This window comes from Nicotiana sylvestris, chromosome 6 (genome assembly GCF_000393655.2).
Source record: "Nicotiana sylvestris chromosome 6, ASM39365v2, whole genome shotgun sequence".
Lineage (NCBI taxonomy): Eukaryota > Viridiplantae > Streptophyta > Magnoliopsida > Solanales > Solanaceae > Nicotiana > Nicotiana sylvestris.
Genome location: NC_091062.1, coordinates 70741670 through 70756209, shown reverse-complemented (window position 1 = coordinate 70756209; position 14540 = coordinate 70741670). Strand labels below are relative to the sequence as shown.

Here is a 14540-nt window from a genome sequence, read left to right as displayed (position 1 = left end):
CCCAAATTGCTAGCAAGTGAAAGCCAAGCACCAGAAGCCCAGTAAGTTTGTGATAGTGGGAGATAATTAAAATGTACTTTGTGGTAGGACTGCCTCACATGCCTTGTAAATTTGACTTGATTTAGGTGATTGTAGCAACACACTTGTTGCCTATTAAGGCCACCGACATAGAAGAACATTATGCTCAAATATATACCAAGGAAATAGTAAGATTGTATGGCGCTCCTATTTCAATCATCTCTAATCGAGGGATGCAGTTCGCCACCAACATTTGGCAAAATTTTTAGCAAGGTTTGGGTACTTAGGTTAATATTAGTACAACTTTCCATCCACAGACCAACGAGCAAGTACATCGAACTATACATACACTTAAGGATATATTGTGTTCTTGTGTTCTTGAATTCAAGGTTAGCTGGGATGATCATTTGTCACTCATAGAATTTTCCTACAACAACAGTTATCACACAAGCATTTAGATGGAGCCGTTCAAAGCACTATATGGTAGAAGATGTACATATCCCATTGGTTGGTTTGAAGTTGGAGAATCAAAGTTGATAGGGCCAGACCTAGTACATTAGGCTATGGAGAAGGTCAAGATAATTAAGGAGCAGATGAAAAACACTTAGAGTCACCAGAAGTCCCCATCTCAATAACTTACAACACAAATCTATGTGCCTGACAGAGGCTAAGAGTCCAACAAGCATCAAAAGAATCACAGTGCCTACACTCATATGGCCCAAAGTAATATGGGTAATCACCTGACTTTGAAGGGACAAATCCATAATCCAAGTATTGGTCATTTTATATTTAATGATCATCAATCAATCATTGCGGCGCACAACCAATCCAATCATAACATTATCAATCAAATAATGATACCAATATCCACTCAAGTGCCCGTAATGCCAAAATCCTTAACTTTCCTCAATAACCACATTTTCCACGCATGCATATGTGTAAGAAATAATATAATTAAAGGGCACAAGACATGATAACAAGAATCCAGATAAAATCTCTAGTGGCTAGGTAATGGCTATGGCAAATCATGTAACTCAATTTATCACAACGGCTTATAAGCTATTTAGCATGTTCTAGCTTAACCATATTATTATCATGAGTTAGTTAGGATATAGAACTCATCAAAATCATTGAGCAACTAAGGCAAGCATATGACTATTAATTTATAATAAAGCCTGACATGGCAAAGTAACCCTCATGTCAACTAAACAAGTCATAACCCTAGGCATGCTCTTAAATTATCAATAGAGATTATCACATAGTCATAAAATCAATTTAAACATGTATAGTGACTTCACATTATTTAATAAAAATACAACTCAAGTCAATAATACCGGATATGGTCAAAACCTAGCTACACATATACGCTCATCACCTCATATATATGTGCATCCGAATTCATGAATCATGTAGCAACAATATAATCAATAGGGAGAATCCCTCTCGCACGGATATACAAGACACTTACCTCCACCGGGCAACCTCAAAGAAAGAAAAAATTGCCTAACCATCCAAATTCAATTGCAAACGATCAAATCTAGTCAAAACAACTCAATAACATCAAATAAAATTGTAGGAAACAATTCCAAATAAAAAATTTTGATCTTTACACAAAGAACAAAAAGTCAACAAAGTCAATAAGGGCCCATACGGTCAAAACCCGAGTTAAGATATAGATCCCGACTACCCATAATCCCACGAGTCCAAATATGTGATTAGATTTAAAAAATGAGTCCAAATAGACCTTCAAATCCCCAAAGTACACCTTCTTAAGTTGTAGACAAAAATCCCAAATTTTTCTCTAAAACTCCCTGCTTTTGGTGTAGAAATCCATGGGGAATTAAGATAGAAAGTCAAATTCAAGTAGCAAATACTTACCTTTGAAGTGGTGTAGAAAATCTCCCCAAAAATCACCTCTAGCCAAGCTCCAAAACTCAAAATAGTGAAAAAATGAGCTAACCCTTCAAAATAAAGACTACCCAGCAATTACCGCATCTCCAGATAAATTCCTTGCATCGGCGAGCTCGCAGGTGCGATTGAAAATGCGTATCTCCAAACTCTTCTCAGCTGGCCACTTCTCATAAGTGCGGACACTCCACCCAAATACGACGCCTGCATCTGCGCATAAACCTTGTAGAAGCGCCAGGCTTCGCAGAAGCGCCAAGCGTCGCAGAAGCAAACACAGCCTCCCATCCTCCTCCTAGCATCTGGAGACCCCCTGCTTATAGATGCAACCTTGCACCTGGGCATCCCTTCTTTGCAGGTGTGAAGCACTAGAACCAGAACTGCTAACCTTCACCAAAATAGATTGGAACGCATAAGTCTCAATACCATATCCAAACTTATTTGAATGCTCAAAATACCATGAATCGACAATCAAAACACAAGTTAAGCTTCTCATAAGTTCATCAAATTCCAAACTTCGAACCACGCATCTAATTCAAGCCTAACCAATCCAGATTTGATCTAAATTTTGCACACAAGTCCCAAATAATAAAATAAACCTATTCCAACTTTTGGAATAACTACCCAAATCTAATATCATCAAAGTCAACCCCAGTCAAACTTGGAAACTCTTCAAACTTTTAAATTGCCAACTTCCGGCAAATAGCACCAAAATATCCTAAGAACCTTCAAATCCAAATTCGAACATATGCACAAGTATAAAATTGCCATATAAACCTATTGGAATCCTCAAATCACCAATTTGAGGCCATTTACACAAATATCAAACCTTAGGAAACTCTTACAACCTAAGCTTCTAAAATGAGACTAAGTGTCTTAAACCTCTCTCAAACCTTCCCGAAACGAATCCAACCATACACACATGTTACAAAATAACAATCATACAAGAATTATCAAATAGGGTAAAATGGTTCTAATATACAAAAAAAAAACAATCGGGTTGTTACATTTTTCTCTCTCTTAACTAGGGTTTCACTACTTCAAATTATATTTGAGGCTTCGTGTAGCCCCCTGCGTAGTCTACACATGAAAGCTATGCATGGTGGTCTTCCCTATATCTTAGTTGGAAGCTACTGGAACTGCCTATTTACCTTGATTAGGCATGGTACATAGGCTACGTAGGGCTGGCATCGACATAGTGCGTAGGCTACACAGGACTTATGTAGCTGCATATTTGCTTTGCTATCCTTCAGTAAAAAGGCCATAACTCCTCGTAGATATATCCAAATGGCAAATGGACTCTTTATATATTAGGAGTTGCACTAGTTTGAAGTTGGATTTTGTGCAATCTCATTGAAAAATTAGTCCTTTGTGTAGCTTTCAACTTGACTTAGTTAGGGATATCCTTAGACCCTAATCCACTTCTAATACACCTGGAACACCTATTATGATATCCTTCATATCATTAGTCCTTATTTGTGTATTAATTTAATTAGAATACGTCGATCTTCTTAATGTCCTTTAAGCACTTCCAAATTTTCTAGTGTGTTACAATACCAATATGGGAGATGGGGTATTTCTTATGTTTTAACTAATTGCTATTTCTGGCTAACCAAATGTGCGCTAAGAGATTGTCCCAGTTGAGAAGACTATTGAATGCCTTTTTTGATTTTGGTCTCGGTTTATTTCCAATTATAATCAAAGATGAGGCCATATTTAGTAAGATCATTAGTGCATTAGGACTTAATATTGTTCTAGAATGACTACGCATTTGTGTAGTTAAAGGAGATATTCCTAGCATTCTTTGGGTGACCTAGACAGAAGGAGCATACATTAGGAATCTTGAGGCCAATAGAATTAAGGTTAGCATAGGGTGACACTCTACCATGGTGAAAATTTCAAAAGAAGAACTTGATTTTTATGGGGCCACCAAGTATCAAAATCCAGGTAAGTTCTAGATCACTAGAGTCATTTTTGTTTTTGGTGATGGGGTCCAACATTCAATAACCAGATTTGGTGGTAAAGATACTAAATATTACTTAATATTCATGATATTTTGTTAGGAGAATTGCTTCCTTGGGTAATGAAAGTATTCTGGATTGAGTGGATGATAGTAGTGAGGAGTTACAAAAATAGAGAGTTTAAGTTCCACACCTCATTAGAGTAAAGGCTGGATATTTTAAGAGAATCTTTACTATCAGCTAATAGGCCCTGGATGGCCTATCTTAGCTTACCATGATGGGGAATCTAATGAACTATATAGAAGTTAGTACCTCTCTCACGGTTAACAACATAGAACAAACCAGCGTGGTGCATATTCCATCCATTGAGGATGCAATTCCAGGTTATAACTTTAGTAGCTCGTGTGTTAACATTTGGTTTGCAATATTTTGCAATAAGGATAATGGCCACATAGAATTAAGCCTTTTTAGCGTGCTCCATGCAACATTGACACGCAGAGCTTTGTTCTTGGTTTTAGCCTTTGGATACCAAGTGTAAGCCTCCTCAAGATTTCCTATATGTGTGAGGCCTTACCACACGCTCATGAGTTGCATAAGTGTCGTATTGCTTTACACAAGAGATTATGGACTAGTACCAACTTAAATGATTATGATATTAAATGTAGGAGTTGTATTGGAAGTGATTTATCATCTAAGGAGATCCATAGAACTAAGACATGTTGGGAACTATGCAATGGGCTAAAGTTTAAAATGAATTCACACAAGACCCGACTTTATACGAGCAAAACTCCCAAAATACAAAGATTTACATGGTGATACACCCATCAAATGAAAGCTCTTTGAGTCTATTCCATTTCATCAAATCATTTTTCATTTGGATATTTCTACTGAAAGTTACGGCCATTTTATCAGACATTGTCCAATCTGTAGGCCCAGCTTCGCGCTCACTTGCCAAGTGCACGATAACACACATGGGAACCCTATAAATACCCCCAAGGTCAGGGAGAGAGTGTGGCTAACTCATTTCTTTGAGTTAGGGAATCCATCCTATACACCCCTCCTATGAACCAAGGTAATGTTTTTGGAGTATTTTGAGTTAATTAATACTCCTAAATACTTATATTGACAAGTATTAATCTTGTAAATCCATAGATTTCCAGTCAAATTCCAAAATTAGTTAAGAACACCTAAAGTTGGGATTTTCAAGAGTTTCACTACAGGAGGTATGTCTACCATGTTTAACTAATTTATGGTGATTATTTATGTAATAAATATGTGTTAGGACTTATAGGATGGTTATTTGAAGCCAATAAGTTCCTAACCTAGGTGGTGTTTGTGTTGTAGAGATTGTAAAATGGCTTAATTGATGAGATTGATTGGTTGGGAGTCAACTGTTGGGCATTCATGTGCTAATGGAGGTTGTGGATGGCCTAAGGATGATTGTAAGCTGGATCATTGGTGTGGAAGGTGGTTTTTAGGTGAAGAAATTCCATTGAAGAAGGTTGTTGATAAATATGCACATTAGATGTTTGATAAAAAGACTAAATGTCCTAAAGCATAGAAATTCTTACTAATACTGGTACAATTGTGTTGTATTGTTCTAGATTGAAGTTGTTTAGTATGGTAGATCATCGTAGTATTATTGTAAGGCCCCGTAAAATTTTACCAAGAACTCGAGGTTTGTGGTGCCGAAGTAGCCTAATGTGTAAGGTCCCGTGAATTTCTATTTCTAATTTGAGCAATTTCGAGCTTAGGAATACAATTTAATTTAGACCGAACCACATAAGAATTACTGGAGTGGATAAAGTTATTTGGATACTTGGGATAATTATTTTATTAATCTTTGAGTGTTGTAATAATGGGGAACCATTGGATGTTAATTTCAAAGCAATAAGACAAAAGAAAATACAGTGAACTATATCCCCATAACGCAGCTATAGCATATGAGGGAAGTAGAAGATTTTAGCAAATCAGTGAGCAAAAGCCTTATAGCACAGGGATAGCACCAGTAGATAAATACTGTACCTGGTTCTATTAATGCCTGAGCGCAGAGAGAGAAAAATAAAAGGATTTCACGAGTAGGGCTTTTATCTCCATCACCCATCTGGCCAAGGCTTCCAATACACACTTAAGGTGAGTTTTTAAGTGTGTTTTTATAATGATTTCACTTCTCAATCACTAGTTACAACAAGGTTTTGATTGGATTCCATAGAATTTCTTCAAAATCTCAAGAACACCCCAAAAGTTGACTTTCAAGATTTGGTTTACAAGAGGTAATCTTCCACCGTTAAACCTACATACATGGATTGTTAGTGAATATATGAGCAAGGAATAATTATTAGCACTTATGAGATGGTGATTGGAAGCCATAAATACTTAAACTAGATTATTGGTGTTGTAGAGATTTTGTAATGAGTTAACTAGTGAAATTTTTTGGATGTGAGTTCATTGATGATTATAATGGTGCTAAGAATGTAGTTAGTGGATAAAGAATATTGTTTTATCACTTGTTGGAGGGAAGGAGTGATTGTTGGATGAAGAAACACCATTACTAGAGGTAGTTGAATGCTATGCACTCTAAGTGTTTGATAAAATGTCAAAATGACTAAAAACCTGGAAGTTTTTACTAATATTGGTCCAGTTGAATTTTATTGATGTAGATTGAAGTTGTAAGAGTAGTGGGTGATTTTAACATCACTAAAGGGTTGAATCAAGGTATGTTGGATAAACTTTCTCTCTCAGATCGAATTTCATAATGTTTCCGTAAGTTCAAGTATGGTTGGCTCAAAATCTCTAATTTCTATATTCTGGGTTATCTCCTATACATACTAGTGCTTTTTGATGGTACTAACGTCCCTTTTTCCAAGAGCGCTGCATCTTTAATGGATGCAGGTGGTTCCATAGTAGGCGACACTGATCAATGATAGCGGTACACTATTTTCAACTGACTTGGTGAACCCCACTTCATTTCGGGGTCATGTATCTTTTGTTTCTCATGTACTTTGTGTTTTGAGGTATAGTCGGGGCCTTGTTGTCGGCATTTTCATACTACTCTTCAGTTGTACTTAGAGGCTCGTAGATAGGTTGTGGGTGGTGTTTGATATTGGGAATCAAACTAGAAATATTGGTAATTGGAAAACAAGTTTTTCTTTATATCTATAAACTTGTAATATTTTGGAAATTATGGTTGAAGCTACTAATGGAAATGAAATTGGGGTTGTTAATGATATCCCCTCAGTGTTTAATTAACGAGATATATTTTCTATTTATTCATTGATGAGTTTGGGTAGTAGGAAATCTAACAGGTTCTCAGCCGGGTTCACTCGGTTGAGCGTCGGTCACGCTCCTCGAGTTTGGGGCGTGACAAACTTGGTATCAGATCCTAAGGTTTTAAAGTGTCCTAAGATGTCTCAGAGCCGTGTCTAGTAGAGTCCTTCTTATCGGTGTGTTGTTGACAATATCTATAATAAGGAGGCTACTTGAACATTTAGGAAATTTCACACTTCTTTGATATTCCAAATCGTGTGATAGAGCTCAAGATAGGGAGCTAATTTCCTCATTATTTCTCATTTTCCAAATAAGTAATCCACGAGTTCGAAACAGCGAGGAGTAATGACCCCGCCACTGAATTTGAGGGAGATTGCACAAGAGTTTGTTGGGAGAATGCGTCAAGCCGTGGAGGGTTTGGAAGAACTTGTTTCTAAGGGAAATGTCATCGTTCCTACCAATATCACCGCGCTGCCAGATCGTGTGGTGAGAGCATCTAAGAAACGAAAGATGGTTGTTGGTGATAATGAGCCAGATTGTTTGGTTTGCAAGAAGCGTCACTTAGGGAGATGTTGGATGACTCTTGAAATATGTTACGGTTGTGGAAAGAGGGGGCACAAGAAGAACAAATTCCCTAGGTTAGGTACACCTATCCCAGTCTTCTCGGTATGTAGTAAGGAACATTTGACATCATGTTGTGAGTATGCTCAGCAAAGTGTTTGAGGTCGTAGATCTGGGTAATTCCAAAGGCCCAGATAACAAACTGGGACTAGAATTGTTACTCCCAAATGGGAAGCTTGGAGGAAGGATAAGGGGGACGCTTATGATGGATGCAAAAAGGTTCTGTGAAGTGTGGGATATGTCATATAGGAGTATGTCACTACGGTACTAATGTATGCTACAAGTGTGGTATGGCGGGTCACCTTCAAAGAGATTGTTATTTGTTTCGCCAGAGCATGGGCAAGGGGTGTGGCACAACCAGCCAGTTCTACCGCTACTACATCCACATCTTCTTCCCCATCTCGGGGCACTATAGCACCCGTAGGGCGTGGAGCAGCTATGGGTGGTACTCAGAGCTCGGGAGGGCCCAATAGGTTTTATGCTATGAGGAGGCGTCAAAAGTTGGAGGCTTCTTCAGATGTGGTTACAGGTACATTGACTGTCCAATCTCATGATCTGTATGCTCTTATTGATACCGGTTCCACTTTGTCATATGTCACTCCTTTAGTTGCTATGGAATTTTGGGATAGAACTGGAGCAGCTTTTGTGAGTCATTTTTTGTATCTACTCTTTAAAAAAAATGTATCAATTGTGGAGCCTCTTTATCATAATTATCTTACTTACGACCTCTTAAGGCATTGAATTCTATAATGACTTCTTTGAATTGAGTTATAATCCTAGGGTAATGCTTCCTACTTGCTTTCCTAAATTCTCAACAAGGGACCATACCTAACGAATTTCTTATAGGACCTTTTTGATTCGAACGAATAACATCTGCTCACTTGTGCCTGTACATGCACCATCGTAAAGTTTACCTATGTGGTATCAAATCCAATGTAAGGCAGCCCAGTATTGTGATCCTTCTTGAGTTACCCTTTTTCTCTCGGTGTATGTCGCTTCTATGGTTTGAACAGTCACTCTACTCCTTTGTGAGTATTATCATGGAACATTTTTCACCATCTAGTAACATGAGAGCATATTGATTTGAAAGACAAATTTGTTGTATCTCTCGTTCTCTCACATAGGATCAGCTATTAGCAAAGCTTAAGCTGTGAGAATGATAATAATCTCATAAGTGTTCAACTTCTTTTTCATCTTCATGGGCTTGTGGCATAGACTCCTTGTGTCAGTTAATGTCAGGAGTGTAATTCAACTTCATGTCTTTTTGAAACCTCTATCACATTTAGGGAGCCAGAATATCCTCACTTCGAATTAAACTGATTTTCCCTACCCTCCAAGAGATGACTGGTGTCACGTACTTGACTATTCCTCCTTAAGGATTCCTATTGCCGATATAATAGCTGATGTGTGGTGATTTACCACTTATTATAGTCTATTTTCTTGAGATTTTGCGTCCTTTAATTATAATATGAGGATGTTTATGGTATGTATTGCTAGATTTTCAGGTAAATGATGCCATGAAGAGAGTTCAATTCAATTGAAGTGGAATTGAGCAAAAAAAGAGTACAAAAGTGCAAAATCCTTCAGTGATTCCGCATCTGCGAAACACTGTCCACATATGCGACCTCGCATCTGTGAAATAAAGCCTCCTTCCTTCGGACTGCATCTGCGAGAGAAGAATTTCTTCTACGATATTGTATCAGCGCATAAAATAGGCTTCTACGATTGCGCATCTGTGTCCGCTTCTACGGAGTCAGAGTTTCCCTTTAATGATCGCTTCTGTGATAGGCTATCCGCATCTGCGAATCCATACCTGCGAGGATTCTTCTGTAGGTGCGGTCAACGGGCTTCAGACTTGGACATGATTGACAATTCACATCTTCTCAACTCCAAACCCATAAATACACGACCTATCTTATTGGAAACAGATCTTTGGCTTATTTTCAGTCCTTAGACTAGAGAGAAACAAGTTTTGGAAGCTAGGGTTCTTGCACACACACTTGGCTCTTAAGATTTGAAGCTTTTGGTTGAGAATTTCTTACCCATTTATATTCATTTTCTTGATTTGTATTATATATCTAACTGTGTAGTATTTTTTCCAACACTTGAATCTTGTTTATGGAAATATCCATGTTTAAAGTGTGGATTAAATATCTTCTTGCGCTTATGTATTGAACAATTTTTATTTATTATGAAGTGAGTTTTTGTTTCTTTAATTATTCTTGTTCTTTAATGTTTTCAAAGGGATTAGCTAACCCTAGGACTCGCCCATTAACATTGAATTGATTTTGGGATAGATAATTTGGGGTTGGGAAAGATTAATGTATACGGTCAAAATCGAGGAGTATGATTTTGGAGTCTTAAATCGGGGTATAGGCTCGAGTCCGGGAGACGCGAGGCGTGGGGCAGATTCGGCTAAGGGACATCTACCTCGAGAAAGCTTATCAAAGGCCTGACATGGCCTGCGTTGAGGACATTATAATCTCAAAGTCAATCAAGAAAGAGCAGGAATTTCTCAAGGACACGTGGACCTAGACATTAATTATAGGATAAGGGTTGTACAAAATAGTACAGGTCCATACTAGACCGTCATACACTCGCACCAATAGGATTCTTTATCTTTATGGGCAAGGTACTATATTGGGGATTTCCCCTCCTATACAAAGGGGACCCCAATTATTTTGTAAGCATCAGATCATTCATTATAATAGAACATTCTTATTCTTCTTAACAGGCTCTCTAACTATTCTTCAGTTTTATTGCCTTTACTTTATAGTTCATACTTTATTACTCTTGACTGACCTCGAGGTCCATGGATAAGTCAAGCTCGAGGCCCCCTATTGCCTCAACAACACTGATTCGGTTCTTTATTTCTTCTTACTTAAGCTCAGTATTACTTGTATAATCACTAGTATTAGAATATATCACGTATCTTTAAAACCACAAAATATCTTTAATTGTTAAACTCATTTTTTGAGGCAAACAGCTTGGCGCCCACCGTGGGGCTAAATATAATAGTGATTATTTTAGTGCTAGTTTTCTAATAACACACATTATTCTTCACACTTTTTCTTGTCAAAGATTCTTTGATTTCAGGTTAAAATACGTCTAACACACAAAATGCACCTGCTCATGACAATGAAGGACTTGGAGAAAACAACGGCATAGGGCTCGGTGTACCACCTGTAAACCTTGAGGGAGTGCTAAACATGGAGCCAGTTGATATCAACTCCCACAATGCTTTAAACCTGGAAGCAGGCGCAGATCCCATAAGAAATGGACGCAGGGAAGCCCAGGCTGGAGGTCAGGAAACACGAGGACCAAAAGAAGGAGGAGTCAGTCTCCAGGTGATATTTGAGGTGCTGCAAGCTCATCAAGTCGCCATAGCTCAACTTCAGAGTCAGAACAGGACTCTTAACACCGCCGAACCAGCAAACATACAACACGAACCTGTGCTCGAAAGGTCCGATGAAAGCGGCACGGGGACTGACCCCACAATCATGAAAATGCTCGAGGAACTAACTAAAAGAATCGAGTCAGGAGAAAAGAGGATATAAGACAACGATAAAAAGGTGGAAACTTACAACTCCCGAGTAGACCAAATACCGCGAGCACCTCTAGTTTTGAAGTGACTAGATGCCAAAAAATTCATACAGAAACCTTTCCCCTCGAGTGCGGCTCCGATGCCCATTCCCAAGAAGTTTTGCATGCCCGATATACCAAAATACAATGGGAAAATGGACCCTAATGAGAATATTACGTCGTCCACTTGTGGAATCAAAAGCAACGACTTGAACGATGTCAAAATCGAATTGGTATTGTTAAAGAAGTTTGGGGAAACATTATCAAAAGGAGATATGATCTGGTATCACAACTTAGCTCCTAACTCTATTGATTCATTTGCTATATTGGTGGATTCCTTCGTAAAAGCACACACCGGGGTCATAAAGGTGGCCGCAAGAAAATCAAACGTATTCAAGATAAGGCAGATGGACGACGAAATGCTAAGGGAGTTCAGGTCCTGGTTTCAGATGGAAAGGATGGAATTACCCTCGGTCTCCGATGACTGGGCGGTTCAGGCCTTCATGCAAGGTTTGAATGAAAGGAGATCGATAGCATCTCTGTTAGTATGTATGAGTCCACCAAACAGTAGAGTACCTGGTCCTCTATGAGGTTATGCAGAGAATGCTAGTAAAACTATAAGTAAGGATTTTTACGTGTAAAAATCCAAACTCAAAGGGACAAAAAACCACGACCTACACTTGTAGGCTTTCAACTTCACTAACTTGTAAACACCTATTACAAGCCATTTTGTAATAACTCTATTACAAAGGATTCAACTCAACTAAATTGTGGCACTCTCACCACAAGACACTTTATGACTCTCTTGTTATAAAGACTTTGACTAACTTGTGATACTCTCACCACAAGCCACTTTGTCACTCTCTAGTGACAAAAACTTTAACTTATGACTAAACCTAATCACAGCATAAACTCAGAGAGTTTACAGATTTAATAAGAGGATTCCTAATCAACGCTTCTGACTAAACAATTTAGGAGATACAATAAGAACAATCACAAAGTTACAACTCAACTAAGGACAACAAAATACTAACTTTAGGAACTGGTCCGTAGTAGCGTTTAACTTTGTTTTTCAAGATTGTGAGAATTGATTTCTCTGTTTTGCAAAAGGCTTAAATGAGAAACAGAAATGTTCAAGTGATGTTTTGATATAAACTCATTGTTTATACACCTTGATGACATCACTTGAAATGATGTAAGCACTTTAGTTGGTAAAGGAATAAGTGGGCACTGGAAACAGTGCAGTGCAGGCATAAACAGTGCAGGCAGTCACTTCGCTTCCAGCTGTGTCCAATTGACTTTGTACTGTTATGAGGGAACCACAAGGGTATCAGGTCCTTGTTTGGTTTCCTATCTCCTGAAGCTATATCAGTTCACATTTAGCTAGAATCCGTTAATCTTGCAGTGTAGTCCAAGTGTGTCAGGTTCCCTATCTGGTTCTTAACAGTAAGTTTGTTAGATCATCAAAACATAAGGCAAAAACATTTAAAACCTATCAATCTCGATAGCTAAAGCAGAACTTGATCAAGTATCCAGTTGTGACATGGTCGGATGTGCATAATCGGTATTAGTCAAAAATTAGGGTCGAGGATGACTAGTTGGAAGCCCTCTCGGGCTCAAATCACCCGAATAGATTCGCAGTCAAACCCCCGAGGGACATAGACCGGGGATCAAGATTCAACAAGGAAAGATATCAACCGTACGTCAAAGACAAAAGGTACATTTCAAGGCGCAATGCACCCTGGAATGATCGTATAATAGATTAAGGCTAGAGCTCTTGGGGATTTGTGGGCAAAATCGGGTCTGATAGGCGCCCGGGGCCAGTGGAGGCCCCCAAGTTATCAGAATACAACTTCAGTGTCGACGCCTCAAATATCATCTCAGCCATTGGCAAAATTAAAGATACTAGATTGCCTAAGCCCATACAGACAGATCCTTCTTAGAGAAACCCTGACTTAATGTGTAAGTACCATGGAACTCACAGGCATAAGACCGAGGATTGCAGATAGCTCAGAGAGGAGGTAGCTCGACTATTCAACGAGGGTCACCTTCGTGAATTTCTCAGTGACCGGGCCAAAAACCATTTCCGGGAAAGAGATGCAAATAGGAAGAATGAGCTTGAAAACCCCCAGCATGTTATTCACATGATCATCGGAGGAGCCGATGTCCCATAGGGACCTACATTCAAATGCACTAAAGTATCCATCACAAAAGAAAAATGGACTCGGAGCTATGTACCCGAGGACACCCTGTCATTTTGCGACAAGGAATCAGAAGATGTATCCCATCCTCACAACGATGCCCTGGTAATTTCTATCATTTTTACTAAAATTCAGGTTAAACGTGTTTTAATGGATCCAGGTAGCTCGATGAACATAATCAAATCGAGAGTAGTAAAACAACTCGGATTGCAAGATCAGATTATACCTGCATCCCGGGTGCTGAATGGCTTCAATATGGCAAGTGAAACGACGAAGGGAGAAATTATCTTGCCTGTAAATGTAGTCGGGACCATACAAGACACCAGATTCCATGTCATCGAAGGTGACATGAGGTATAATGCATTCCTCGGGAGGCCGTGGATATACAATATGAGGGCAGTGCCTTCGACTCTCCATAAGATGATAAAGTTCCCGACAGAGGAAGGAGTGAAAATAGTCTACGGAGAATAGCATGCTGCAAAAGAGATGTTCGCAATTGAGGAAGTGGTGTCGATACCGGAACCCTTGACTTCGAAGACATCGACCTCCAAAGGTAAGCAGGTGGCAAATTAGTAATCATAGCTCCGGAAAGGAATTCTCCAGATCCTCGAACCTTTGTTGTTCCCGGAAAGCCCGATGATACCAAGACAACCGCTGAAAGGAAAGGTATACCTGAGAACGGGAAGTAGTCCCCACTCTTAGGAAAAAACTCATCTAGTTTCTTGATTAACGATATAGATCACATTGCTTCGACATGACAGGGATTCCGCTCGATGGATAAAAAGGTAAAATAATTAAATCTTATATTGATGATATGACTAGTTAAGTCCCTATGCGTAGAGGACCACTCTAATTCATTTGCAGGAAACAGTCAACGTTTTGGGGCAATACGACACGAAGCTCATTCCATAAAGGCGTTCCCTCGGAGCTGGGGCGATTAAGCTTCTCTACCTTCGCGGCGTCAAAACAGGGCACCGAAGTCATC

The 14540-nt window shown here is 38.9% G+C and overlaps 1 protein-coding gene across 1 annotated transcript; it reads left to right on the top strand.

Annotated features, from left to right (window-relative positions):
- The first annotated feature begins 11509 nt into the window (after nt 1–11509).
- Nucleotides 11510–11944, top strand: LOC138870756 (uncharacterized). The gene has a single exon (XM_070148592.1). The coding sequence runs from the start codon at nt 11510–11512 to the stop codon at nt 11942–11944; it is 435 nt and encodes a 144-aa protein (XP_070004693.1).
- Nucleotides 11945–14540: the final 2596 nt, after the last annotated feature.